Source organism: Diorhabda carinulata, chromosome 5, assembly GCF_026250575.1.
Source record: "Diorhabda carinulata isolate Delta chromosome 5, icDioCari1.1, whole genome shotgun sequence".
In the NCBI taxonomy this organism is placed as follows: Eukaryota; Metazoa; Arthropoda; class Insecta; order Coleoptera; family Chrysomelidae; genus Diorhabda; species Diorhabda carinulata.
In genome coordinates, this window is record NC_079464.1 from 14,337,655 (window position 1) to 14,365,054 (window position 27,400).

The 27,400-nt window shown below is 30.8% G+C and overlaps 4 protein-coding genes across 5 annotated transcripts in view; 1 reads left to right on the plus strand and 3 right to left on the minus strand.

Annotated features, from left to right (window-relative positions):
• Window positions 1–237, minus strand: part of LOC130893734 (1-phosphatidylinositol 4,5-bisphosphate phosphodiesterase classes I and II) — a 34,111-nt gene extending 33,874 nt beyond the window's left edge. Inside the window, exon 1 of the mRNA XM_057800068.1 lies at window positions 43–237. The gene's annotated coding sequence lies outside the window, so the exon portion shown is untranslated. The remainder of the gene's footprint in view (window positions 1–42) is intronic.
• Window positions 238–1,827: 1,590 nt separating this feature from the next.
• Window positions 1,828–4,396, plus strand: LOC130893736 (BOS complex subunit TMEM147). The gene is made up of 3 exons (XM_057800071.1): window positions 1,828–2,068; window positions 2,125–2,257; window positions 3,793–4,396. The coding sequence occupies exons 1-3, from the start codon at window positions 1,992–1,994 to the stop codon at window positions 4,264–4,266; spliced, it is 684 nt and encodes a 227-aa protein (XP_057656054.1). The 5' UTR covers window positions 1,828–1,991; the 3' UTR covers window positions 4,267–4,396.
• Window positions 4,397–6,604: 2,208 nt separating this feature from the next.
• Window positions 6,605–13,171, minus strand: LOC130893735 (DDB1- and CUL4-associated factor 8-like). The gene is made up of 8 exons (XM_057800070.1): window positions 13,059–13,171; window positions 12,708–12,954; window positions 12,047–12,629; window positions 10,364–10,539; window positions 8,644–8,815; window positions 7,208–7,507; window positions 6,918–7,148; window positions 6,605–6,862 (listed from the first exon to the last, which is right to left on the minus strand). Exons 2-8 carry the CDS (start codon window positions 12,938–12,940, stop codon window positions 6,719–6,721), a joined length of 1,839 nt encoding a protein of 612 aa, XP_057656053.1. The 5' UTR covers window positions 12,941–12,954; window positions 13,059–13,171; the 3' UTR covers window positions 6,605–6,718.
• Window positions 13,172–14,124: 953 nt separating this feature from the next.
• The window catches only part of LOC130893740 (protein nubbin-like), a 154,834-nt gene continuing 141,558 nt past the window's right edge, over window positions 14,125–27,400 (minus strand). The window contains exons 4-7 of one of the 2 annotated variants that reach the window (XM_057800076.1): window positions 24,717–24,971; window positions 24,034–24,093; window positions 22,445–22,754; window positions 14,125–22,379 (exon numbers count right to left, since the gene is read on the minus strand). In XM_057800076.1, the coding sequence (XP_057656059.1) occupies window positions 21,829–22,379; window positions 22,445–22,754; window positions 24,034–24,093; window positions 24,717–24,971 (1,176 nt within the window). In that variant the 3' untranslated portion in view covers window positions 14,125–21,828. The remainder of the gene's footprint in view (window positions 22,380–22,444; window positions 22,755–24,033; window positions 24,094–24,716; window positions 24,972–27,400) is intronic. The other variant, XM_057800075.1, reaches the window with a different exon arrangement.

The following is a 27,400-nucleotide window of genomic DNA, read 5'->3' on the forward strand; positions in this document are numbered from 1 at the left end:
AATTCACAAAATAAGTGAATTAAAATAATGATAAACACTTACTTCTTTATCGTCGAAAGTAATAGCATTTTTGGAGATTATACTATAAAAGAAAAATCTTATACATTTTGCAACACCCCTTCGTGCAGTAATTTTTACTTTTTTTGAGTGTATGCAAGTATTTCATTTATTTGAAACAGACGTCATTAATTAACACAACTCAATTTATCATGAAATAAATGGAGTATTATCTCATTTATATGATTATATTATGTGATATTTTTATAATATTTAAAAAAATGTACAAATACTATAAAATATCCCATCTCCTAATCATGTATGCTAATGACATGCGCGAAGCTTCTGTTCTTCAGTATCGAGCGCTGTTGCCACGTAATGTAGATTCAAATTCTTTATAAATATTAGTATGAAATATTTTGACACAATTTTGTATACTCATTTAAGAATTAATAAATAGTACATTTAATTAATGGTACACAGGATAGCAAAAAAAACTGGAAGAATACAAATTCATCTTAAATAATATTTATCTGTTCACCTGTAATAATAAATAAGGAGGCATATCAACAAGTCAAGAACTACACTATAAGACCTATTTCAAAACTAAAACAAAGTAGAATAAGATGAAACATCGTCGAATGTATCCCTTTCACGCCGAAAACATATACTTAATACTCGTCAACTGACATAGACCGTGAAGCCAGCCCTGCTCTAATACGCAAATGGAATCTAAAGTTTGGTGGACGCGCCAGATATAAATTCCTACAACGTCTGTTCAAATTGGCATTTCTTTGTATTGTTTTTATAGGCTATTCACATCGTGTTGTGACTATTTTTATAAGAACAATTTCTGAAAAGGACTTTTTGTTTGCTTACATTCTAGAAATCGAATCATCGGAATAGTAAAAAGTGCGCTTAAATAAATTAGTACGTTAAGAATCGGATAAGTGTTTAGTAATAAGTCTACGTGAATAATGTAGTGTATGAATCGATTGAATAAGTGTGTATAAATCCATCCTACTATTATGTATTAAAAAAATACTGCTTGTATTAAATTATAATTAAATTTTTGATCTATATAATGGTAAAATCGAGAATTTTGATATTTTTATTTTTCATAACTCTACACTGTAAAAAGCCAAAGTGGACGAATCCCGTGAAGATCGTGCAACACCGATTTTTGTATCAGAAAATGTCGATGCTGTGATAAAGCGGGATTGTCAAGTGACCTATCGAGAAATTCAGGAATAATTTTGAATTAAAAAGATAAACATCAATGGAGAAGATAAGGGCAAAAGTTAAACAAATTAGAGATATTGATAAGATTTGTTATCATTAAATCGCTTAAAATCTGTTGAACAAATTAGGATTTTAATATTGAAAATTAAGAACAATCATCAATACTGTAAATAAAATTACAATTGAATTGATAATAAATCAATTTTACTTACTAATAAACAAAATTTATGATCTATTTGTTCGTCAATACTCATTTAGTAGTTGTTTATATTTATTTTTTTGTTCATTTTTGACATTATCTTATATTTCTGTGATAAATTCACAGCTCCGTTGGGAATATTTTGATTTTCTAATAAGGCTACCTGTTTATAATCTGTCGAACAAATTAGAATTTTAATATTGAAAAATCAGACTAATCATTAATACCGTAAATGAAACCACAAATAATTTTATCATAAATCAGTTTTGCTTACTTACTAATAATCATAATTTATTTGTTCGTCAATACTCATTTAGTAGTTGTTTATATTTGTTGTTGTTTATTTTATGTAGTTTATATCCATTTTTGTCATCATCTTATATTTCTGTGATAAATTCACAGCTCGCTTGGGGATATTTTGATTTTCTAATATGGCTGTTTATAATCCTAAGATAAACGTCAAACCAAATAACCTCAAACGTTACTAGATTATTTTAAAAATTCTATTTATTTTTTCCAAAAATCACAATATAGATACTAATCAAAGCTCAAAATGACATTATATCATTTTGGTAATTGTATAGCTCTTATATATGTACCATATTATTTAGCGTACAAACAATCGGGATTGTAAGTAAACGAAAAGAAGTTCCAATCACTTATTACTGTTTTTATAAAAATTCTAGGTCAGAATACGGAGCCTTCTGGAAATGTATTCAAGCAGGATTAATATATATGATAACTCAATTGGGTAAAATGATGGTTTTAGCAACTTTTTTTCCAGATAATGTATCAGATCTTGGTAGCGATTTTATAGGGGTAAGTATGATGCTGATAATATATTTTTGAATGCTAGTTTTATTCTCAATAATTAAATATTAGATAAACAACCAATTATTGACATTTTTCGTTAATATAATTGTTCATACACATTATAGGAAGTATTTTATTTGATTTCTTTCATTGGTATAAACGTCATAAGGATTTTTCATTTATTACTTTTTTAATTAAACATTGCATATAATGAATTAAAATGTTATGGGCTAGTTAGGTAGCTTCATATTTGGATACTTCACGAGTTGAAAGAAATTCGTCTAACACAAAGAATCAACATTTGCGATATGTACCTTAAATGAAATTAAACTGAACTTTTCTTGAAAAGAATCATCACTGGTGATGAAAAATGGATCCTGTACAGTAACATAGTTAGAAAACTATCATGGAGCAAACACAATGAACCAGCACAAACATTGAAAGCTGAAAAACAACTAAGAAATCTCACGCTATCAGTTTGGTGGGATTACAAAGTTGTTGTGTTTTATTGAGCTGCTTCCAATGAACCAAACGATCCATTGTGTCATTTACTGTCAACAATTAATGGGAGGAAACTTTTGTAGCTTGGCTGAGAAGTGATGCCACATCCCCTATCCCCTATACAGCCCTAATCCTACACCATATGATTACCATTTATTCCGAAGTTTGCAGAATTCTTTGAATGGTCAAACTTTCATAAATGACGACTTTCAATTGGACCTGGTTTAGTTTTTTTCTGATAAGGACAGAAATTTTATGAGTGCGGAATCATGAAAAAGAAAGATGGCAAAAGGTCATTGAGCAAAATGGAGAATATATAATTGATTAAAAACTATTATTTGTTTTATTTTTTAATAAAAAACCGGAATCTCTTAACAAATTTTTCCACACCACAAATTTATAAAATACCATGAAATTTATCGCTTTATTGTTTTTTCTCTCGAGAGAGCGTAACTTGTGTGACAATCAGCCCTAGTTTCCCCTACTTTAATTTTTCCAAAATGTCACATTTAGTAAAATTTTATGCACGTGCTAAACGTCTGTAAAATGCTGTAGTTGATAACAATGTTACCATAAATTCAAGACAATTATGGATACCTCACAATCATGTTTATCATTTTTGCTTTAGAAAGAAAAAGATGTCAATAACTGGTTAGGGGTCAATTAATGGTTCCTTACCTTAGTGTTAAACAGCAGTTTCTTATCAAAATAATATGTAACAAAATGTTTTTAAGATTCTAAATTTTTTTGATTTTAGTTTTCTTCTGTTTTAAAATTAGTTTCTTTTATAATTTTTTAAAGACAGATGAAAATTTGTCGTTTCGACTTCTTTTTAGTCTTTAGCAAAATATTTTAATCAAATCTTCATCTGTCTTTAAAAAATTATGAAAGAAACTAATTTTAAATTAGAAAAGACCTTAAAATCAAAAAAATTTAGAAGCATAAACATATCAAAAAGTCTAAGAAATTAAAGAAAAAATGTTTTTCGATTAAACCCAAAAATAGACTGTTTTTATTGATATTATGGATTTATTTTGTAGGAATTTTTAAAATCTACTGTGGATCTAGCAGATTTAGTAGGTTTATATCTGGTACTAGCAAGTATACCTGGGAAAGGTCATAGTAAAGTTTTAACTGCTGGTATCGGTTGGGCAACGGCTGAAGTAATACTATCTAGAGCCCTTTTACTCTGGGTAGGCGCTAGAGGAGCCGAATTTGATTGGATTTATATTCAAAAATGTCTAGAGTCAAATATATTATTGGTTCAACATATTATAACAGCAACTTTGTTGTGGTTGTGGTCTCGACATGATTTAAAAGATAGTATCAAATCTGTAGTAACCATTTTGCTTTTGTTTACTGCTTATAAAGGTCTGTTACTGGATTTTTTGATTAGTGGAACAAATACAAACGCCTGGGTTGGTTTATTGATTAAAGCGATCGTTACTGTGGGTTATGGGGTTTTTACGTTAGTAGTTTATGCAGGGTTGGCCCAAGTCATCGGGATTTTTTAAATATTTCTTAAGGTATTCTAAAAAGACTGGACATTATGGTTGTCGTTTGAAATTGTGAAGTTTTTGCGAGTAATCCTTTCGAATTTTGTTATAAAACAATAAAGATATCAATAAATTAAATGTTTGTTTATATCTCATAGTTAATCATAATTTTTCTTTTTAAAAAAATTAATATGTCGCTGTTTTCTAAATAGAAATCAGGGTTGAACAGTTGGTGTAGAATAACGTACAAAAATTGTCTATTGGGGTGATTTAATTTAAATACCTAGTTCAAAAATTATGAATTACATAAAACATTGAAAATATAAACAAATATAATCGAGAAATTATATAAATTTCTTCAACTTTCGATCATTCCCTTTTATGTTTTTGTTGGTAAATCATTTTGATTTTCGGTCTCTTTTGATTGAAAGATCAATTTTTTCACCTTTTTCAATCAGGAGAGACCTAAAATCAAGTTAATTTATCCATATCCATATAAAATAAATATATTGTGCGAATATTTAGAAACCTATCAAATATTTTAAAAGAAAAATGCTTAGTAATGAATCATGATGTGAGGTTAGGTATCTAAATGAAGAAACTGAAATTTTTGAAAGAAAACATAAAAAATAAATTTTAGTGACCATCTTTTAAGGGGCGGGCTAAGGAAATTTAGATTCATCTTGATTTCATACGAGCTATCACCTCCTGAAGTTTGTCTTATAAATTTAGAAACACCCTGTATATAATTAGTGATTAACACATGTTAATTTAATACGTATTAAATATTTTTCAAAAAACAACCATTTTACCAACTAGAAGAGTACTCCAACATCCATTTTTTTGATTTTTAACACACATTATGTGACTTTAAACCAAGTTTCGAGATGGTTTTATACATCATCAGTTATTTGTAAAAGTTCAAAACAACCAATTAAGAGACATTTTGATGGAATTCGGAGATTTAATGTGAATTATGACAAAGTTGGAATTTTTGGAATTAAAATCATCCAAAAAGTAGAGGGATTCGAATAATTGGGTACAGAAATGTCAGCATATAGGAATTTTGAAGCAGAGGTACCAAAAGAGAACAAAAAACCACTAAAACAGCACTATGATTTAATGTATCTATCTGGTCAAATAAAACATAAATATGAATAAATAACAGAATTTTTGGGGTGCAAATCATGGAAATAATGGGGTTCGAATAATTGGGTATAGAACTGTCAGTATATAGAAATTTTGAAGCATGGGTAACAAAACAGTCCAAAAAACCCACTAAAGTAGCAGCAAGTGAACATTTCAATCTGGTAGAACTATAACTTAAAAAAAAACAAATATCAGAATTTTTGAGGTTAAAATCAAAGAAAAAGTACATCTGCATACTGAATGTAAATAACAAATGAAACATACACGAATTGTAAAAATGTCTCATAATAGTATTAAAGGACTGATATCAGACTTGATTTTCAAGCTATTAACTTTTTGTAGGGGATTTATTGCATTTCAACTTCATATCAATTAAAACTTTTTTCAACCACCTGTTTCGAAAAGGGTGCAGCTCAAAGGGGTTGCATGCATGCAAACTTTGAACTAATGCATCTACAATTTTTATGATACATAGATATAAAAATCTTACAAGTTATATTTGAAACATTTTGAACAGTTTTTAGTTTAAGGAAAATCTTTTTTCAAAATTACAGTAATGCAGTGTTCAATTTGATGAATTATTTTTTCTATATAAGCATTCAAAACCGGTGAAATTACATGGATCATATCAATAATACATATATGGATTACAATTAATTTCAATTAGGGTGGTAATGGTAAAGCAACCTTATTTTTGTTCTAAATCAGTCAATCCTTATGCCAAAGGTCCATTTTAAAGGTTTTTCTATGCTGAAAAAGATATCTCGAGTTTTTTTCAAAAATGTCATCAATTTCAAGTTATTTGAGGTTAAAGGTTTTTGGAATTCCTCAAAAATAGTTATAGCAATAACTCAGTTATGATTGAATTTGTATAGGTCATTTAAAAACGAATCTCTTTGTTTTTAAATATGAGTTTTTTCAATGAAAAATGAGTAGTTTCAATCATTATTAAATCTAAAAGTACTAACTTTACAATAAGTTAATCTTTCGACCTACGAGGTCATTTTGTTGAAGAAAATTTACCTTGATAATGAAAATTCCACGGGAAATCAGCTGGTACTTGGCCTATATATTATTTTGTTTGAGCACCAAAAAAAAAGTTTTTTTAGAAATGAATCACCCTACTGGACATGGAAAAGAAGAAATAATCTGTTAATTAAATAATAAAAATAAAAAGACACTCGATAATTTAGAAAAAAAAATCAAATCAAATATCAATATAATTTATTTTTTTAACGAATTATTAGTAGGAAAATTTTACCATCTCATTTTTTTTTGTTTAAAAGTTCCTCTACACACGGTTTATATACACACATATATATTAAGAAGGCGAACACCTCGTCGATAATTCATCATCACCATCTTCAGACATAAAACTATTGGAACTAGAAGAACTAGATGAAGTATCCGAGATGGGTTCCGAGGGGTGCATGGCAGAGTTTCCGCGTCCGTTCGGAAACGCTCGCTGAATTTAAAAAAAAAATTATCATTATAAATAAACAATTAGGTTTTGAACGCACCCTGACTCTGGTAGTACTCCTCAGATGTGTCCAAAGCATCCACAACATTTGGCTTTCGTTGATATCGTGAGGCATAAAATTCAATCTCGATTTATTATTTTGTTTTATAGTTTCTGCTAATCCTTTCATTTCCGGATCTACTTCGCACGAAGGCACCCACACTTTCACATCCCAATCGAGTCCACTTGTACAAATATATGGAACTTGTGGATGTGGTTCCAAACAATTCACCTAAAACAATGAAAAAATTTTTAAAATCTCTTCGGAACAGTATCGATTAAAGAACTTACGACGCCGTGATCATCGGCCAACAACCATTGTACGATCGCTTCGGTATTTTTGTCCCAAAAATAAATGTTACCGCAATCGGATCCGCTGACTATATACTCAGATTTCGGTCCGAAGAAATTGACGCCTTTTATGGTGGCCCCGTTCCGGTGACCTTGATATTGGTGTAAGTAAGATCCGGTTTCGCCGTCGACGTCGAATAAATATATATCGCCGTCGTTGTAAGATCCCAGTATTTGCGAACCGTCGTAGTTGTATACAGCACAGGTTACGTGTAGGCCCCAATTGGCCCCGGAATCGTTCTACAATTCGAGTTAAATACCCCATGAATCATTTAATCAACGAACATTATTTGTCGAAAGTCATATATCAAATTTTTACCCCTTTCCCCTCAATACTTTAAAAGTTTAGGTTAAAAAATATTACGGTGAATCTCCTCCAAGTGGTATCAGAAGTTTAAAACAACCACCGATGATCTTCATGATGAGGATGCACCATAAACAATATAGAAAAACGTTATGGGAAACTGTAAAACGAAATTGAAAGAAATAATACACACCAAGGTATCAACTGAAAGTGTTTACTCCATTTTAAATGAACGTAAAAAAATTCTGTTCAAAAGATATTAAACAGAATGTAACACTTTGAAAAATTGATCAATAAAACGACCTATTGATCTAAATTAAATATATACGGTATCCAAAAACTTTCCTGTCAAAATCAGGATGCATAGAAGGTGTACTACCCTGGAAAGTACTCAAAAAAATAAACAGTACGAGGTTGCACTTTTATGTGAAAGTAGTTGGGAGGTTCGTATGGCCTCCCTATAATTAATATACACGATAACGCAGGTCAACGTCCAACCACATGGTGAGAATTATTGTTATGAAGTGGCTATCCAGAAATCCTGATTTGAATCCCGTAGAAAATGTATGGAATAAGCTTAAGAAAAAAATTAACTACAAGGAATCTTCCAATAACTAAAGTTAGCTCAAGGTTTAATCAAAATATCAATTAAGACGGTGGAAAACAGGATGGAGAGATGCAGTAAGGGTAAAAATTACTGGAAAAAGTTTTTTAGTGATTTGATGGACCAAACAGAATCTACAAGTAACCTTCCAGGAACTAAAGGTAGCTCAAGAGTTGGATTGAGGTTGCAGTAAAGGTACAAGTTACTGGGAAAATTTTTGTTAGATCTAAAAGGAACCACAAAGATCCCCACAGAAGGTAAATGTGGCTTTTGAAAAAAAAACTAATAAATCAAGGGTAAATAAATATTATTAAAGTTTATAGTTAATATGGAAACTACAGTAGGGGAAAGTTTGTAATGGAAATTCTAACTGAAAATATACAAACATATTTTTTATGCTAAAAAATGAAAAATTTCAAAATATTTAATGAACTTTGAATATTTTTTCATATATTTTCAAAAACTCACCCGTTTATTGAAAGGATGATATGTATTTAAAGGATCATCACTTTTCCGAACATCGTATACTCTTATAAGTTCATCCCTACCACTTACGCAAAATTCAAGAGTCCTCAAAGGATTACTGTGGATACTATACAAAGCTACGTCTCTATCATCGTTATCCCTTACCCCCACTATCCTGAAAAAACAAATTTAAAACTAATATATATGTATCTCTAATAGGGCAGGACATAAAAAAAACACAAATCATTGATAGTTTTTAGCCCCCGAAAAGTTATCACCAAATTGTTGATTTGGATAAGGCTTTCGCTGTCATAGATTTTCAAGGTTTTTCATCTGATCAACTGTAATTGGTTACGACTTGCTCTCAACAGCTTCTAAAGATACCAACGTCAAGAACAAGACACAACTAATGACGGCTAAACAGTCCAAACATATTCGTTTGAAACATGTAAAAATCACTAATAATGAAACCACGTCAAAACGTCACAAATCAAATAATAAAAATTATGAATCTACTACTCGTTATGCGAAGAAAATTATGGTTTTGAAACACCTTGTACCAACTTAGTTGATTTTATTAATGAGTTGGATTCAAGAGTCTATAGTTGAGCCTATTCCAATTTTAGGGACCTCCTGTAGGTATTATTGTACCCCAAGTCTATTTTTATTCAAGTGATACATTAAACTTTCAAGCCACTTCTTTATCTGTCTATCTTCTTGTTATTGAATAATTCAATTATTTTCTTCAAGTTCTTCCACGGCATCCCTTCTGCCCTTTTTGTTACTCTGGTGCCTTTTTTTCGTAGTCCATATCCACATTCATATCCTCTGTCTTTTGTCCTTATCCAGTTTTTTCTTCATTTACATTCTATTTTTGCTTTTCCTTCTTTCATTTCCTTTCTGCGTGTTTTTCTCAATTGTTTGTCTCCTTATTGGACAATTCCACTGTTTCAATTAAGTTCTTCCACAACAAAACAACAAGAAACATCTATCTTCTACCCTATTTGTACCTCTGGTCCCTTTTTTATATTGTTCATACCCCTATCTTCTCATTTATTTTCTATTTTTCTTCTCCAAATTCGTTTCTCGTTATTTCATTCATAAATATTGACTAATTTCATCAACATCATCTTAAAGGAGGTTTGCTAATTATAATTCTCGAGTAACAATAAAAAATGTATATTTATAATCAAAATTAATGATATTTTTTTCCAAAATGTTTTCCCTTAAGATGAAAATTTTTTTCTATTTGTTTCAATCAATTTTTTAAGGACTTTTTCCACTTCAACTTGATTAGGAAAAAAAAAGGAATTTGATATCATGTACAAGGTAGTATGGGGGTTTGTTACTGATTTTCAAGAATTTCTGACAAACAAACCATTACGTACCTTCAGGAATTGACCTAGACTAAAAAATATAAATAACAACCCTCATATATGTCTTATTACCTCAATTTATATAAAGAACAACCCTAATATATGTCTTTTTTATTCTGTAAAACACACTTTCGGTTTCTAAACGTAGATTAACTTTTATTGTCTTCATTGTAAATATATGAAGGCATAAAACAGCCCCTAACAAGAAGGGAAAGGAATGATGTGAAACAGATAGTTATTATCAAAACACCATACAGTGGAGCTACAAATATACATATTTCGGCTTAAATTCTATATTTTTTTCATTTTTTTACTATATTTGGTTATAAATTGATTTTTTTATTTACCTTTCTTGTTTATTTTTCCTAACGTCGTGACTAAATACGAGACCGTCTTCACCTGCACTGAGCACTACATGTGGTTGATCACCGAGCACAGCTATTTTGTGACAAGGTCCTCTGTGACTACCTAATTTTCTGTTATCCCGTACCCCTTGTTCGCACGAAACTTGAGCAATTCTAACCTAAACACGTAAAATATAATTTATCAATTTACTTCACATTGATAGTAACTTAACAAAACATTGTAAGACAACGGTATACCTGATAATATATGAATAACTTTATCCATACTGTAGTCGAACTAAAGTTACTCAGTATATTGCATTGAAACCAGCTAAATATGGAATCAAACTAATACATTACTCAATAAGTTGTGTAATTAACTGAGAAAAACACATTTTTTCACAAAAATTGATTTTACTTATCAATTCAATCTCACAATCATTCTTGATGCTCAACTTTTGCCTCAAAATAGGCTTCAGTTTCAGCAATTGCTTCTTCATTTTAGCTTAATTTCTTACCACAAAGAGAAGGATGATTCCATATAGATCATAAATGAAATATAGAATTCCTTTCACTGGAAGAGCCCTTATAGTGACATTGATGAAGTTGAAGACATTAAGTTTTACACCAACCAATTAGCTTGTGGTATACTTTTTGATTTTAGTTTACATTTTATTGCAAAAAATTATTTCCTGATGATTTGTTTTGATTTTAGGTCTTCTTAAATTGAAATTTCGTTTAAAATGAATTAAAATCATGACGTTTTCATCTAGTAAGTGAAAATATTGCCAGATTTTGATAGTTTGATGCAAAATTTTAATTTATTTTAAACGAAATTTCAATTAATGGAGCTCAAAATCATGTAAATCGTCTCTGGAAACATATAAAAAAGTATAAGAAGTAAATAATTAGAAATATGAGATCAACAATGGAGTGTAGTATAATCAGATACCAAATAATTTAGATCAGAAAAACTTTGAAGTTCTTGTATCCAAATACCTTCGACAACTGATGACAGTTTGTCCGAAAGCTTCAAAATTTCTTCATTTAAACTTTTTACTTTGATATTATAACGTCGATGATTGAAAATTTCTGTTTCCTCACCACAGAAAAATGAATGAATAATTTGTTCCTATCCAATGGAAAAAACCACAAGGAAAGGAAGATTCCCTATAGATCTTAAATGAAGTATAGAAGTATGGAAGAGCCCTTGTAGTGCCATTGATGAACTTGAAGATATTGATTTTCACACCAGCCAATTGATTTTAATTCTTGATAATTTATTGTTATTTTAGGTCTCCTTTAATTGAAATTTCATTTGAAGACAATTAAAATCTTTACGTTTCTACCTACTACGATCTTTATCAAAATATTATTTCCAGATTTTGATACTTTGATGCAAAGTAGATAGAAACATCAAGATTTTAATTGTTTTTAAAGGAAATTTCAATTAAAAGAGACTAAAATCAAGAAAATTATCTCCGGAAACATTAAAAAAGTATAAGAAGTAAAGTTAAAAAAAAATTAGACCAACAATAGAATGTTACAAAATTGAAATAACAAATAATTTAGATCAGAAAAACATTTATTGACAAAGAAAATCCAATTTGATAATTAGTATTAGGATAATAAATATCATTATTTGAATAAAAATTGTTGTAAATAATAATTTTATGTTTTACTCACCTGTCCATCCCTGGCGCAAGAAGCTATATGTAGATCACCTGATAGATTCAAGAACTTTGTTTGGAAAACGTTTTCTTTATGCTTCGAATCATATTTCAATATATTTTTTCCTACTTTCCAATCCCAAAGTATAACTTTCAAATCGTCTGAACCACTTGCCAATAAATGTCCGTTTGGATGAAAATTTAAACTATTAACACAGCCATTATGCCCTTCTAGTTTGTACATTAACTCTAACCTTTGTACACTACGTAAGGAACCGTAACAACGCCTTTGAAATAAATCAGAACATTGTAACTTTGAACTAGAACCTAATTGTCTATTTAAAACTTCCGGTACGACGAACCAATTGTGTTTAGGCTTTTCCTTTTTCATTGCAGGATGTTCTTCTCCTTCTGAATCAACATCCGTATCATTTATAACGGTTGAATTGGAACTGCTACTTGTTAGGTTGGAATTTGCTTCTATGTCATCTAAATTAACGGAATCTTCGTCTTCTTGTATGGAGGGGTGTTCTTCTTGGACCGGAGAGTATTCTTGTTCTCGAGCGAGGGAGAAATCTTCGTTACCTTCACTATCATTGCTATCAACAAATATCAGATAGAAATTCATTGTTACTCATTTAAATATAAAATAATCAAAACACTTGTATAGTACGTACCTCGTATGCTCTTCTAGTTCTTCAGAATTAGAATGATTCCTGTAGCTACGATTTTTGGAATTTCGCGATCTAGGGAAACCACTATCTGTACTAGTACTAGCACTTTCTTGTCCGGTATTATTGGAACAATTCGAAAATTCTTCAACTGATTTTCCTTCAGTTTTTAATCTTTTTCGATTTTCTATATCAGAGGTTTTTTCTCGATTTTCGTCATCAGACATATTTTCATCCATAATGGAAAGTTATTCTAAAAATACGATCAACTGCGTATTACATGATTTAAAGTCAATTACGAATTTTGATTACGATTGACTTTAATGTTAGTGTTTTATTTAATACCAATATTTCTACCTTATCCTATACTGCTTTTGAGGAAAAAACCTGTTCAGTGTTTATTTTCTTTTCTCTTCGCCTGACATTTCAAATTGTTCGCTTTCTTACACTGTATTCTTCGGTGCGGAATCAGAGTGATAGTAATAGCGTAACACCATAGATAAAACAATTGTTATTTCGCACAATTTTGAAAATTATATAACAAAATGTCGCGTTTCATTACGATTTTGTTGGAATTATGAAATTACATTGTTATTAGACGTATTCAATGGAAATTGTATTAAATTGACATGAGTAGATCCTTTTCGATTATTTATATAGTATAAATTATATGTAATACCCGCAGAAACCATCTATTTTATTTTCTATTTTCCACTTAGATCCCTAGATGGATCTGGCAACATAAACAAAAATTTAGTTGGCAAGAATGAAAGCAAAATAAATTTTATATTGGTAGTACTAGATTTGACCCATATATACGGCTATGCAAAACACAAAAAAAATCTTTACAAAATACAAGGTTTTCCGAGTCAACCCACAAGAGGACACCCCACGACTCCGCACTTCATAACCAAGTGCCAACTTATACGAGGATGGTCCCAGAAGTACAAAGAAAACACAAAAATTTTGTAGAAAAATATGTGTGAGCTTCTATAACTGCGCCGTTGCTTTTTTAGTTATTATTAACGTTTTTGTTTAAAATGATGTGTGAGAACTCGTATTATCCTGATGCAGAATGATTCATTTTCTGCGATTGGTTTTTCTGATTTTTCCATTTCTAAATGACAGTTCTACATTGTATCAGTTAACAACTAAAATAGCACTCACACGTTCTAAAAATGTCAAATTTCATTAAGGCAACGTCAGATTTGACATATTGACATTAGTGTTGGTATATCTCAAATTTTAAGTAGCAGCCCTCGTATTGTTTTGTATCACGAAAACTATAGGGTGGGCAAAAACTTTTGACAGGTAGTGTGGTGGGAAAAGGTTTTGAATGATTTGAGCTGTAACTTCTTTTATGATACCTGGAAAATGATTATTTTATATTTCTTTGGATTAGGATTGGAAGTAAAAAACAATGTTATGAATTCATTTCTTTAATGAAAATAATGTACATGTTATTGCCTAGACCACAGTTGTAGTATAATACACGTCTGAATAGGGTCTTACATAATTGTTTGGAAATGTTAGGTACTCATTTTCTAAATTTTATAATTTTATAATTAAAAAATAATTACACACATGACTTATACAAAAATTTGTATTTCAAACGGCTTTTTCCTCGACGATGTTAATTTCTACACGCACTACACACATATACCTACAAGACTAATATTTTCTATGAAATGGAAATACAAATATTAAAAATGGCGGATTATATCTCGTTTACACTAAACTTACATTGATATGACGTAGATTTAAAAAAAATGTTTCAAGGCAAAATCGATTCTAGGTAAGGACTGTACAACTAATGAGTACGATATGTGCATTAGCATGGAATCTGCCTTCAAACATTTTTTATTTCACATTAAACTTATAAGTCACCAATACATAACTTTAAGATCGATTTAGACGCAGCCAGTAGTACAAGAATATGTTAAATATGAGTGCCTGTGGACTGAACAAACATAGACAAAAACGACAAGCAGCATTTTTAATAGTTCAAGAATTGATGGCAATAGAGCTTCGCATGAAATTACAAGGTTACTAGAATAATAAAAGGTTTGTGACTTGCGCATGTTTTTGTAAACAAACGATCAGCTGCTAGAGCACCAGCTACGTAATTATGTTTACATTTTTGTTTTGCTTATATTTTTATGTCTAACAGAACCTCACTAACATTAAGTTCGAGTTAAGAGGATGTATTTTATCTCTTCCTGATCCGGCTATACAAACGAATATATTTCTAACTAACGAATTTATAGGCATTTTATTGAAGGAAAACCATTTTTAATCAATTAATGCAATCAATAATACTATTGTTACTTTTACAATTTTGACAGATGCTAGCGTTGTTGCCGTTCTCACAGCTATGAAGAACCGGTGACGTCACTTGTCTACTGCGCATCTTGTTATTGTCACAAACCTTCTACTATTCTAGTAACCTTGTGAAATTATTCCCTTGGATCTTCTAAAGTTCTTTTAATAGGCAACTAGAGACTCCGAGCTCATTTCTTCTTTGGGCTTTTCTATTTCTTCCAAACATATACTGCTAGTTTCATTAGTAAGAAGTTTTAATATTGATCGAAGAAGATTTTGGTTCGTAACTTGCCGCTTTCGTTAATTTTAATAATATCTAAAAATTATTGAAAGCCCACTACTGATACTCGACTTCCTGTTAATCGATTTCAACTAAACACTACCACGTGTAAACGATTGTTTTGACTCCACTTGATTGAGTAAATTCCACTAAATCCCTGGCTGCGTCTGAACCGGCCTTTAGATTCATTTATTTCAAACATGTGCATTCAGTTTTTTATATTTGATCACAAAACTCGGAACATATTTAACATGAACAAACCTTATAGTCCAGGCAATATTATACTAAAACCTAACATTAAAACATTTTTGGCAACCACCGGAAAACTCTAAAAATTGAGATATCCTCAATAACGTTGAAGGGATTTGAAATATACAATAGAAACCAAGTATTTAGAACGTGGAAATTCTCACTAGAAACGTATCGAAAAACACCTGTTGTGACGCGCATGCTCGAGTTAATTGGGACTGTTTGGATTCATGATTTGAGTACACTGAAATCAAAATAAAATCAATTCGTTGATAATACTATTGATCTTAATTCGCTCCCTGATTCTGAAAATACCTTTAATAGTTGGAATTATTAATTTATGACTTTACGTTATCCAAAAAAATTGCATAATCTTTTATTATCTATACGAGGTCTGACTATTAAATAACGAGACTGGTTAGGAAAAAAGGGTTTTATTATATAATAGTCAATAATGAGTCAATAAGATAGACTTATTAACCTTTTTAGAGTTTCAGGAAAGTGTGAATAAAGATGAATGAAAAATTTGTTATCGAAAGAGCAGGGTCTTGCGACTAGAATGACTAGTGATTTTTTACAGGACTCTGCAGTTTTATATTTTCACATCAATAGCAAAGAAATCAGCCAGAGAAAATGAGCAAACTAAAAAACAACGTGTTTAGAAAAATTTGATTGAATTTGGCAGATGGGAATGAATACTGTATACCATTTGTTCAATTTTTACTTCTGAATCTTGGAACAAACTCTGCTTGTCGAAATAATCCAGTAAAGGAAGCATATATATATTAATTGCTGAAGGATTTCCCTTCAAAATCCGGTTTATTTTTTGACTTTTCACCCAAAAAGAAAGGAGTTATAAAGATTTTAGTCGACCATGGCAAGTCTCATACTATTCCAAGTTGTTGACGTGTAGATATGATATTAGAAATTATAGCTCATTATCTCGGAAACGACGCATTTTTCGAAAAAATATGTGGAGACTTTTTTGGTTCTACAATTTTGTTCATATACGTTCTAATGAAATTTTCAACCCTCTCCACGAAAAAATGAACAAGCTAAAAAACAAAGTGTTTAGAAAAATGTGATTCAATTTGATCAAAGACAATGTGGGAATTAATGCATTTTTCGAAAAAAATATGTAGAGACTTTTTTGTGCAGCTTTTCACGTTCTAGAGGTTTGTTTATATAAATTGTAGTGGAATTTTCAACTCTTTCCACGTTGACAAAATATTACTGTTCAGATATTTATTGGGAGTTTTTTCATACACCAAAAATCATTTTTCTATTAGTTTTAGTGTCAGGTTAAAATCCTTGGGTCGTGGACTAGTAGTATAAACGCACTTAACTACATACAGGGTAGGTAAATGTGTTTAAATTAGATTAAATTCAAACAGTGTTATTTAGTGTTTAATAATCTAAATAGACATTGTTTGAAATTTTTATTTGTTATCAATAATATATATGGTAAATATATGTGTGTGTAATAAGAAAGAAAAAGAGACCCTATTCTCAAGATTTAATTTTTTTTCAATATTTAGGCCTTTAAATAAATAAAAGTGTCATTGCCAGTCTAACCTTTCTTTTAAAATTACAACGAAAAATCTTTGGATCCGTCACTGTGGCACTAGGTAACAATTCATTTCTTCTTTTTTACAAACAGGATGGTCTTGATTAATAAGCAATACAAGTCATTGGAGATATGATATAATTACCTCGTGCCTTATACGACATTCCAAACACTTTCAATAATAAAGTCAACAATCATGTTTCATCATAGGAACTTTGAACATTTCTAAAATTGGTCCTCAAAAAGAACCACTAATTTGATATATACACTGACATATATATTGTTAAACCGAATAATAAAATTCATATACACTAGATACTAAAACGTTCAACTAAAATCTAATTGATACTTATTAATTATTATCATAACATGGATATTTATCTACACACATTTAATCGATCGGCAAATGGCGGCCGATCAAATAGATAATAATATGAGACCCTGCTTAACGAACGGCGGCCATTTGCTAATTTTCAAAAACCCAATTAGACGACCATCCTCGAAACGTACTTTTGATTCGCGAATACTTTTTAGGAACACGTGTATAATAATTTTCGATAAAAATATCCATATTTCCATTGATCTGCATCAAAGTAAAGAAATAAAAACATCGGAAAATGTATTGGAGAAACGATTCATATACGTAATTTCTATAAGTAAGAGCTGTTCCGACTAAGGAAGACAGAATGATAACTCAAGCATGCGCACTATAAATAAAGTGTCTCAAACAAAAATAAATATTGTCAGCACCGTAGCTAGGGACGTTTTTTCCCATACCAACTGTCCATATTACATATATGATCAGTATTCGTTCGAAAAGTCTAAAATATATTCGATCTTGTAGAAGTTTTAAAATGGAGACGTATAATCAGAACTAACCTAAAATGATTTTCACTTATTTAAACTTTGTAGAATAACAAAATTGACGTGCACAATTTAGGAGAAGTTACGTATTAAAAGTAAACTTTTTTTTTTCGAAATTTTGTATCTAAAGTTATTTAAAAAACAAAATAATGAGGATGTGCGGTGATATTACGAACATAACCTAGAAATATTGATGTGTTAACATTGATAGAGTACTCTTGGGTCAGTTGGTTCTCTTTGTTGGAACGCAGACAATGAAATATGACATTTGAGAGTAATTTAATCATAACAACAATAATACAAAATAATAACACATATGAAAATGAAATGGTACTGATATTACTACAGATCAATTTATTGAGTGGATATTCACAATGAAAATAAAAATTTTGAAATAAATATCAGTGGTTCCCAATCAAGTATTTTTTTCTAAGTTTGAAACTTATGAATTTTACGTATCAACGTCAGTTTGCGAATCCTAAATAAACATGGCTCGTGTTAGATACCCTTAAATAGACTTATTTATAATTTTTGGAGACAAAATTTCACCTTTATATTTACAAGAATACGCTAAAACAATATAGGTACATATTATACAATAAAAATTAAAATTATATACTTGTTAAACAAAAAGTCTACTAGACTACATAAGTATATTTGGCATAAATAATAACAGACAGTCAATAATAACATTAAATAACATTATTTAAACTACAACAATTTGATATTTCATTAAATTTTTGTTGAATAAATCTCCCAAAATAAAAGTTGACGTTCTTGACGCCAAATAGTCAAATTCGATTAACAAGTTATTTTTAAAAATTGCGATTTGTATGTTAAAAACTAGAATATTTTCCATTCAACACTACAAGTTTCGCTACTTTTTAATAGATGGCGTTATCGATTGCCCTTAATTCTTAAACATTACAATTAAATGCACAGCTACTTTGGGTAAAAAAGTGATCTAATGCTACGTTTACACGCTTGCCAAAGCTTGGAAAACGTCTACAAGCCCCAAATCTTCACCTCCTAGGTGGGAAGAGCCATGCCTTCAAAGTAGTATATTGTTGAGTTTATTGTGATTTGGTTCGGTTAGATTCGATTTAGTTAGGTTATGCTACGTTTAGACATCTCATAGGTTAAAAAAAGGTTAGGTGAGGTTATGTTTTATTAGGTTTGTGTTTATGAATGCCCAGTCAATCTTTCTCGTTGGTTTTTTAAATATCGCTCTATGAAGCACCTTATCTCGGTGGTTCGCATCGTCATCAGCTGGGAAAAATCTTTTTCTACATCGAACTCTCCCGAAATCGGGGCTCAACATCCCCTCCCTCCAGTAAAAGACTTCAAATTTCAGCTGCTTGGTAATTTTGAGCTCATATTAGATTTATTTTATTTTCAATTAATGAGTAGTTGAAAAAAATATGTGAAATGACATTAAGATACTTTAGATTTGTAGCAATTCTGGTTTCGTAGCGAAAATAATCCTCTTATATGAGGGATTGTCGAAATATTCTGCGGTAAAATAAATAATTTGAGTTGGTACATTGGAATGTTTAAATAAAATGGTTTATTCCAAGTATTAATTGTCGATTCAAGTACTGATATATTATAAGACTTTAAATAAACAGTCACTTTATACCGTGGTGGCAAAATTGGTGTCTAGTTTCATCATATTTTTAAAAATTTTTGGAATTTGATTTTTATCTAATATTTTTTTTATTTTAAGGTTTCGTGAGATGTTTTAATGGGTTTCTATTCTTTTAAAATTTTTTAATGGCTCAAATAAGATATTATGTGAACTTTTTACTATCAATATAATGAAATATCTGCAAAATCGTTGTATTTCAAATTTTTTCTTAGGATAAAACATCAAAAAGACCTGTCAGTATAAACAATAATCATCGCGAAAATTTGAAGTAAAATTGGTTTCCGAAGCCAATGAAAAATTTAACCCGATTTTAACCTTGGTGTAAAAAAAATTGAAAAAAAAGGACGATCCAAAAATTTTTTTTGTTTATTTTTCTCCCCGAACATGACTTGTTTATTAATGATAAAAATTTTATGAAAACCTATAAAAACCGATCATAACATAAGAAGTACTAACATTCTTCAAAGTTTTTTTCATATTATATGGCATCTTTTGAGGTTATTAGAGGTCCTTCATATGTAGAATATTTACCTTAAAGTATAATCGATAGAACACGATAAAGAATAAAAGAGACAAAAAATAAACAAAAATAATATGTAATTTTGGAAATTCATCATTCATAAATATCAAAACAACCCTTACAAACGAATATTAAAAGTTATTTTGAGGTTATGTCTTTCTCATTAAACGGATGTTATTAATAGTATTTGAGCAAGGTCAATGCCAAAAATAAATCAAAAACAAGATCAAAACTCAATTAGAAAGATCTCGAGATCTGTAAGTATCGGAAAACTGGGAAAATCAAAATTTAATAGGGAAAATTAAAATGGAAACCGATAAAGGAAAACCAAAAATCATCAAAAGTAAAAAAAAATGATTTTTCAAGAGAAACAACTAAATTTAAAACGCCTCAATTCTTAACTAATTAATTCTCAGACGATGAATATATAAGTATTAGAAAACTCGGAAATATATTAGAGTTGGTACACTTTTGTGTTTAATTTTGCCACAATCTTACTACGAAAACGTTTATATAATCCAGATAAAAATTGAATTATCCAATGTAAAATTATTTGTTAAATATATAAGAAGAATTATAAGGCTTTAGTTGTTTGAGAAATGCCAAGACCAAGACTAAATAAACAAGATCAAGATCATCAAAACTGAATCAGCCAGAATATTCAAGCAATACCAAGACCTAGAAGACAAGTGTTCAAGTAGGATGAAGAAAGATCAACCAAACCAAAGTAATACTGTTTAAACTACCACTACACCAACACTCACGATTACACTGTCTGACGAGCGTTTCGATAACCAAGTTAACGTCTCTGAAAGTAAACTGAGTCTCTGAGGACGACAACTTGGTTATCGAAACGCAAGTCATACAATGTAAGAGTGTTGGTGTAATTTAAACAGTGTGTTCAGGATGAATATCACCAACGGTTCCAGAAAGGTCAACTTACAGAGAAGCTGTAATTGAGATAACGCTGATTTGGATCATTTTGAAAGAACTTGAGAAGAAAGAGATACAAAAAGAGTTGAAGATAAGAATAGAAGATGAGTTAACGGGATGTAGAGACGGAAACGGAATAGATGTAAAAAGGTTTAATTGATTCCTTGCAAAGTAACCAAAAATATGAGGTTAATCGATTTCCAATAGACTTGCGAATCCATTTAAGACCTACTCTACTACTAAGACCACTCTCGGGCAACCAGATATACAATAAAATCAACAGTTTTGATAGACGAAATAGATAAAATGCTTTCGAATAGGAACAGACAAAATGATAACGAAAGAAAAAAACGAAGACGTTGAAGCAAAAATGAATGTACAGAACCATAATTAGACTCAGCAGTTATAAATTCTGTAGAATCAGACAGAAAATTGTGAGTTGAGATGAAATAAGGGACAGAAAAACTGATAAAGGGCTTGGATATAATCCATCGTTTTAAAAGATGATCATAGACAAAGATGTTTGGGGACTGGAAAGTTTCACGTATTTTTCAATGGTGTTCGTTTAGATGATAAACAATTCCGTTTAATGGCCATTTTGTCCTTGGAAAAAGTATCAATGGTTTGATGCTACGTTTCAGATAGCGCGATGATTATCGGGATAAATCTTAAATCGGAATTCATTGCACAATAACAGACCTGGAATTAATCTAAAAAATGGTCTGCGAAAAAATTCAGTGAAGGTCATTCTTGTTTTACCATTACATTAGGGTTATAATTATGGCCGCTTGAAGTTACCAAAGATAAAGGACTAGTCGCTAAACTATTGGCGATGTGGAACATGTTCCCGTTGGTGTTTCCGACTGAACACGGTGAACCCATCGCCGCCGTAGGTGGGTTGATTCTCTTCTCCTTTTGCCGCCTATTACAAAACCAAACTCTCACTACCTCTTTTTCCATACAAAGACCGTCTGCTAGCATGGTGATTTCTTCGGAGGTAGGTTTCGGATTTTGTATAAACGCTTTTTCGAGAGCGATACGGACACTGGTTTCGATGGATGTTCTCTTTTTTCGTCTCCTGCCTATTGTTTCGGGGGTGGTTAAGGGGTTACTGAGCGCTCCTGGATTAGCTAGAGTACTATCAGCGTCCTCTAACCATTTTTGAAGTAACGGTTTCAATTTACACATATTTTTGAAACTAAGATTCAAAGCTTCGAATCGAGATATAGTCGTTTGGGAAAAATCGTTCCCGTACAATTTTCCCATCGCCAATCCCACGTCTCCTTGTGTAAACCCTAGCCAACAAATTTAATAATATTAGTATTAATTTATTATTATTATTATTGCAATAATCGCTTACCTAATTTTATCCTTCGTTGCTTGAAAGTTTTGGCAAACTGTTCGAGTTCTTCCAAGTCTGTGGTTTCTTCGGGCGACGGTTCCAATATCCTGGAAGGTGTTTTTAGATGTTGAGGTGTTAAGCCTCCCGAACTCGGCGTACTTGGTGTAAGCATACTGGCGGGGATATTGTGATTATTATTCGGAGGAGTCGTTTGAGTTTGGTGAGGTAAAGAAGCATTTTGTGGAATGCTCGTGTTGTGCTGATTCGTGTTATGTTGTACTTTCTGTAGCTGCTGGAGTTGTTGAGCGGCCTGCGCAATTTGTTGCACCTGCAAATAAGTATATATATTTCTCAATAAAGAAAACGTAGTAGGTACAAATTGTACATTCCCATAGACATCACAGTGTGTTTTGTAATTTTATTTGCCTTGAGAACAAAAATTATTTAATGAAATGTGCAACAAATGTATCCGTTTCCAATAACGTTTGTCTTGATAGTTTTGGCAACAAATTTCGATAGGTAAAAAAGGTTATAATAGATATTTATAATACAAGTGTCAAGAGTTAATAGAAATTAGAAGACTAGATAACTTTTAAGAGAAGATGATGAAACAAAATTCGATAGAGAAGACAATGAAGATAACAGAACCAGGAAATAAGAAATAGAAGAATGGGGAATCTTATCTAATGATGAAATACAGTTTGAGTTGATAGACCTGGTGAATTGTCTACCACTATTTTGAGTTACATCTCTGGGTTCGTTTATTTCTCTCATTATCGTATAAAAAATATCCAAATCTTTCGATGAATAACTGACATATGATCTTGATAGCAAATTGAAGTATTTTGAACAAATTTTGAATAAACAAAAGCAATAGAGATGATGAATTTACGTTTTTGATAAATGGAGAAGTAAATAGTAAATAAGAAACTTGCAGAAAAACTGAAAATTTGAATTAGTGCTACTATTGGTTAATGTACATATTCTAGTCAATAAGATGATACGTCTTCGCATTTGGAATAGTTTGATCGTGAGTATCTTTAGAAGAGACTCTACTGAATAGTCATCGAGATCCCTTTGGACTTTTTTATTGGGGTTGAAACAAAAATAAGAAATGAATTTCGATTGCGTTTAGGAATAATAAGAATTTATTCGATTCAAATCATTAAATTGATTGTTTTTCATCTGTTATAATTAAAACAACTTTGGTAGTTATGAACAACATTACATTCCCTACAAGGGTTGTCTGGAAAGTTTCCAATCGAAGTCCAGTGATGCATCCAAAATGGCTGCATTTTCCAACGCATGCGCAAATAAATTCCTTTAAGTTATATCGATAAATGAATTTCGTTTTCTAGTTGAGATCGGAATCTTTTCATGCAACCGCCGTATAAAAATATTGATCAAAATAATTATTTTTTTAGTTTCGTTTAAAAAAGTGATTAAACGCGGATTTGTATTGTATATGACGTTAGAACGAAGGTTAATTTATTAGAGTGTATGTCACATATTTCATTCTCATTGCAAATTGGTGTTTATGGTGTTTTTGTAAGACAAACATGCTTATAACGATACAAATATATACATTGTCGTTATATAAAACACACCTGTAATGTATGAGGGGGTCTGGAAGATATACTCGATCTAGGAAAACCTTGTAGGAAACCCTTAAATTGAGAAAAAATAAAGTTAAATCAATTCGCCGATTCATACATTGAGAAACATTGTTTTTATCACACGAACGTTGCGAGGATTTTTATTTGTTTCGATCTACCCTCAGTCAAAAGAAATATTTTTTTTATTCACATCCATCTTAATTTACGCGACGATTCTTTTTGTAAAAATTAAGCCAATTCATATTTTTTTTGCATCGATTTTTTGTATTATTATCGCTAGCTATTAAAATATTGAAATTCCACTAACATTCAATTTGTAAGCAGTGTTGTCAGTTTTAAAAGCTAATTTTTTGAGATTTTGAAAACCTCTGTTATCTCTAGGATTCCGATACGACGATTCTGATCAACATAAATTAGAAACGAATTGGCAATCTCCTGGTTTACTCTCAAAATATTCAGTCACAGTGAATACCAAGTTTGGAATTTGATATTTAGAGCTTTTATTTATACATCAAAAAGTGCAATTAAGACCACAAAGTGCGAAGTATTAAAAAGAATAATTACGAACAGTAAACGTCTTTTTTTAAACTCTAAATTGGAGGCTATGGAGGTTTTTCAAAAAATAATATAAATATTCCAAAGTCACTTTTCTTTGCAATTATACAGACAATTACCTGATTCTGAAATAGAAATTGAGCTTGAGGATTCATCTGATTACCACTAGCCTGTTGCAGCATCGCCAACTGCTGCAATTGCTGCAGGCTCTGCTGGCTTTGGAAAGCCGGTAAACTTCCTAACATTTGAAGATGATTTCCGAAAATGCCACCAAGACTTCCTAAGGCCGCCAGTGCTGCTCCAACGCCCGGACTCGAACTAGTTACTTGTGAATTTGGTGTTGATATTGTTGGTTGTTCATTGCTCGATCTCACCTAGAAAATTAACGGTATTTTCCATTATCTATATAAAAAAACGTACAAATAAAAGGTTTTGAAATTCCCGCTTCTTTATTGATAGTTGTATATCATTTGATTTGTGTTAAAAGTTATATAAACATCGTTATTTAGTTTGGATTTGCTAAAAAAAACCTCAACTAACTAAGAACTTGTGGATAGATTCCTCAGGAAATCAAAAACAGTTTCGCGGTAAAAAAGTGGGTTACCGACTTTCCTTGGGATTGAACAATTTAAATACTTGAGTTAGATGTTAACAACACATCAGGGACTAAACTTATTCTTCCTCTCCTTTTTCATAATGAGCGTATCTTCTGTTTCTTCTTCTTTATCTTTCCTCATCCTGGAGGTTGTCATTTACTTCTTTCTTGGTCGACGTTTACCTCGTGTTTCAATTGGAGATTCATCCCTTCCTATTTTTAACAATTCATAGTTTATCTTTCGACTTATATGTTGGCTTTTACGTTAGGATACCCATTCGTTAATGTTTTCCATGTCACATAATCGTTTGTTATTTGCGCTGATGTCTGATTTTTGCTATGTAAATGTTTTGGTTTCTAATTTCAGGTTTTTGTTTCACCAAACTACGTTCTGAAGATACCTTGTGACCTTATTTCCTATGGTTATTTGTTCTCTCTTCGTCTTATACGTCTTCGTAGTTGTTTTTTGTTCACTGACGACGCGGGACGTTCTTATAATAAATAGTGTTACATTCACGATACGGGTCGTGAAGCCGGTTCTGTCCGATTATAATGGAACTCTAAAAGCGAATACGCAGAATCGTTTGATTTTTGTCGGCGCCTTTGATACTGCGTTTTTTTATAGACTTCTTCATGTTATTTTTTAAAATTAATTCCTAGTAAAGTTTTTTCATTTATTTGTTTATTTTCTAGAATTCTAGAAATGTTAATTCTGATATATATTCGATCTTGTTTAACAGCGAGAGTTTAGTTTATATTGAAAAGGCAAGGAAAGAAATAGAAAAATGAGTGAATTTAAGTAAATTAGTGAAGAAGTGAATATTCAATTATACAAGTAGTGATAAGTTGATTATTATATAAGTTAATAATTATAATTAATAAATAAGAATATTACAATAGTATGGAGTGTATATTCATGTATAAGACATTATTAGAAACAAAAGTTTAAAGCAGTTAAGACAGCAAGCAAAATATATGAACTTGAAGGGAAAAACTCGAACGATACAACGTTAATTTAATTCTTTTATTAGTGGAGATTTAAGGGATGAAGATCGCTCTCACTCAAGTCGTCTAAATGATTGGGATATTGAGGTTAGAAAACTAACTCTTGGTGGTATTGAACTTTTACCACGTGCAGCATTTAGTCCGGACCCTGCACCGTTAGATTTATTTGAATCCAAACGAGATGTTGAACATGCGGTGCGACAATTTTTTGTATCTAAGCACTAACGTTCTGAAATTGATCAACAAAGAACGTACGGAATGGGACATTCAAGTCCTGGTTTGAAAAATTTTTGTTACACACAATAAATAAATATTCAATTTAAAAAATTTGATATAATCTATTTTTATAAATGCGAAGGTTACTTTGATGAGATAAGATACAAACAAAATAAGTGGTTTCAAGTCGAAATCTTTTCAATTCGATTATTTTGTTATTTTATCTATTTTTTTATGAATGGACCTAGAAAATAAGGAAAATCTTCGTTTTCAGTTGATATATTAATTGAATATTCATCAGAAAGGTTCATAGACAAAAATATTTTTTATATAAACGTTTAATGACATTAAAATATAATTAAAACACTTTCAGTATCAACTTTACACTCTTAAGGTACCGGTTATCCAGACCGAGGTTCACATCATCATCATACCACAGCAGCAAAGAGCGGTGTTTCTGCAGTTGTCGTTTTGTGAATTTCGCCCAATTTTGTTAACGAGGGCTCTTTATTTTCTTCTGTTTTTTTTTGGATGTACAAGGGGAATGAAATAATATACATACTTCCTAAAATAAGGGCAGATAATGTATGACCTGAACACTTCGGTTAAATTGGCTACAAAACCATGGAAAACATACTAGAAAAGGAGGTGGATGGGGAAAAATCAATTCCTGGTATATCCTAAAGGGGTTGATTGAGACAGTCATAAATACTCCTGCATGATTGAACAGAAAGTTATGAATATTAATAGGGTAGAAGACGAAATTTCTATTAGCACAATCTGAACTGAATGATTGGGATTAAGAGATCAGCAAAAGAAGATGACACAACAGATCCTTTGATTGCAGTTAATGTCCTACAGTTTATAGAGACTGTGGATTTTTGAAATACTCTGAAAGATTAGATTTTATTAGAGTTGAAGTTGATTGATTGAGCTTTTTTTAAGTTGCATTATTTTTAGGGTGAAAATAATTATAAATTAATCAAT

Bases quoted from the DNA above. Each gene is read 5' to 3' on its own strand.
- LOC130893735 (XM_057800070.1), bottom strand. From the start codon at position 12,940: ATGGATGAAAATATGTCTGATGACGAAAATCGAGAAAAAACCTCTGAT. The intron at 12,630-12,707 runs GTACGTACTATA...ATTTGTTGATAG, and splicing joins GAACTAGAAGAGCATACGAG to CAATGATAGTGAAGGTAACG. The intron at 7,149-7,207 runs GTAAGTTCTTTA...TCATTGTTTTAG, and splicing joins TGGCCGATGATCACGGCGTC to GTGAATTGTTTGGAACCACA.
- LOC130893736 (XM_057800071.1), top strand. From the start codon at position 1,992: ATGACATTATATCATTTTGGTAATTGTATAGCTCTTATATATGTACCA. The intron at 2,069-2,124 runs GTAAGTAAACGA...TAAAAATTCTAG, and splicing joins GCGTACAAACAATCGGGATT to GTCAGAATACGGAGCCTTCT. The intron at 2,258-3,792 runs GTAAGTATGATG...TTTATTTTGTAG, and splicing joins TTGGTAGCGATTTTATAGGG to GAATTTTTAAAATCTACTGT.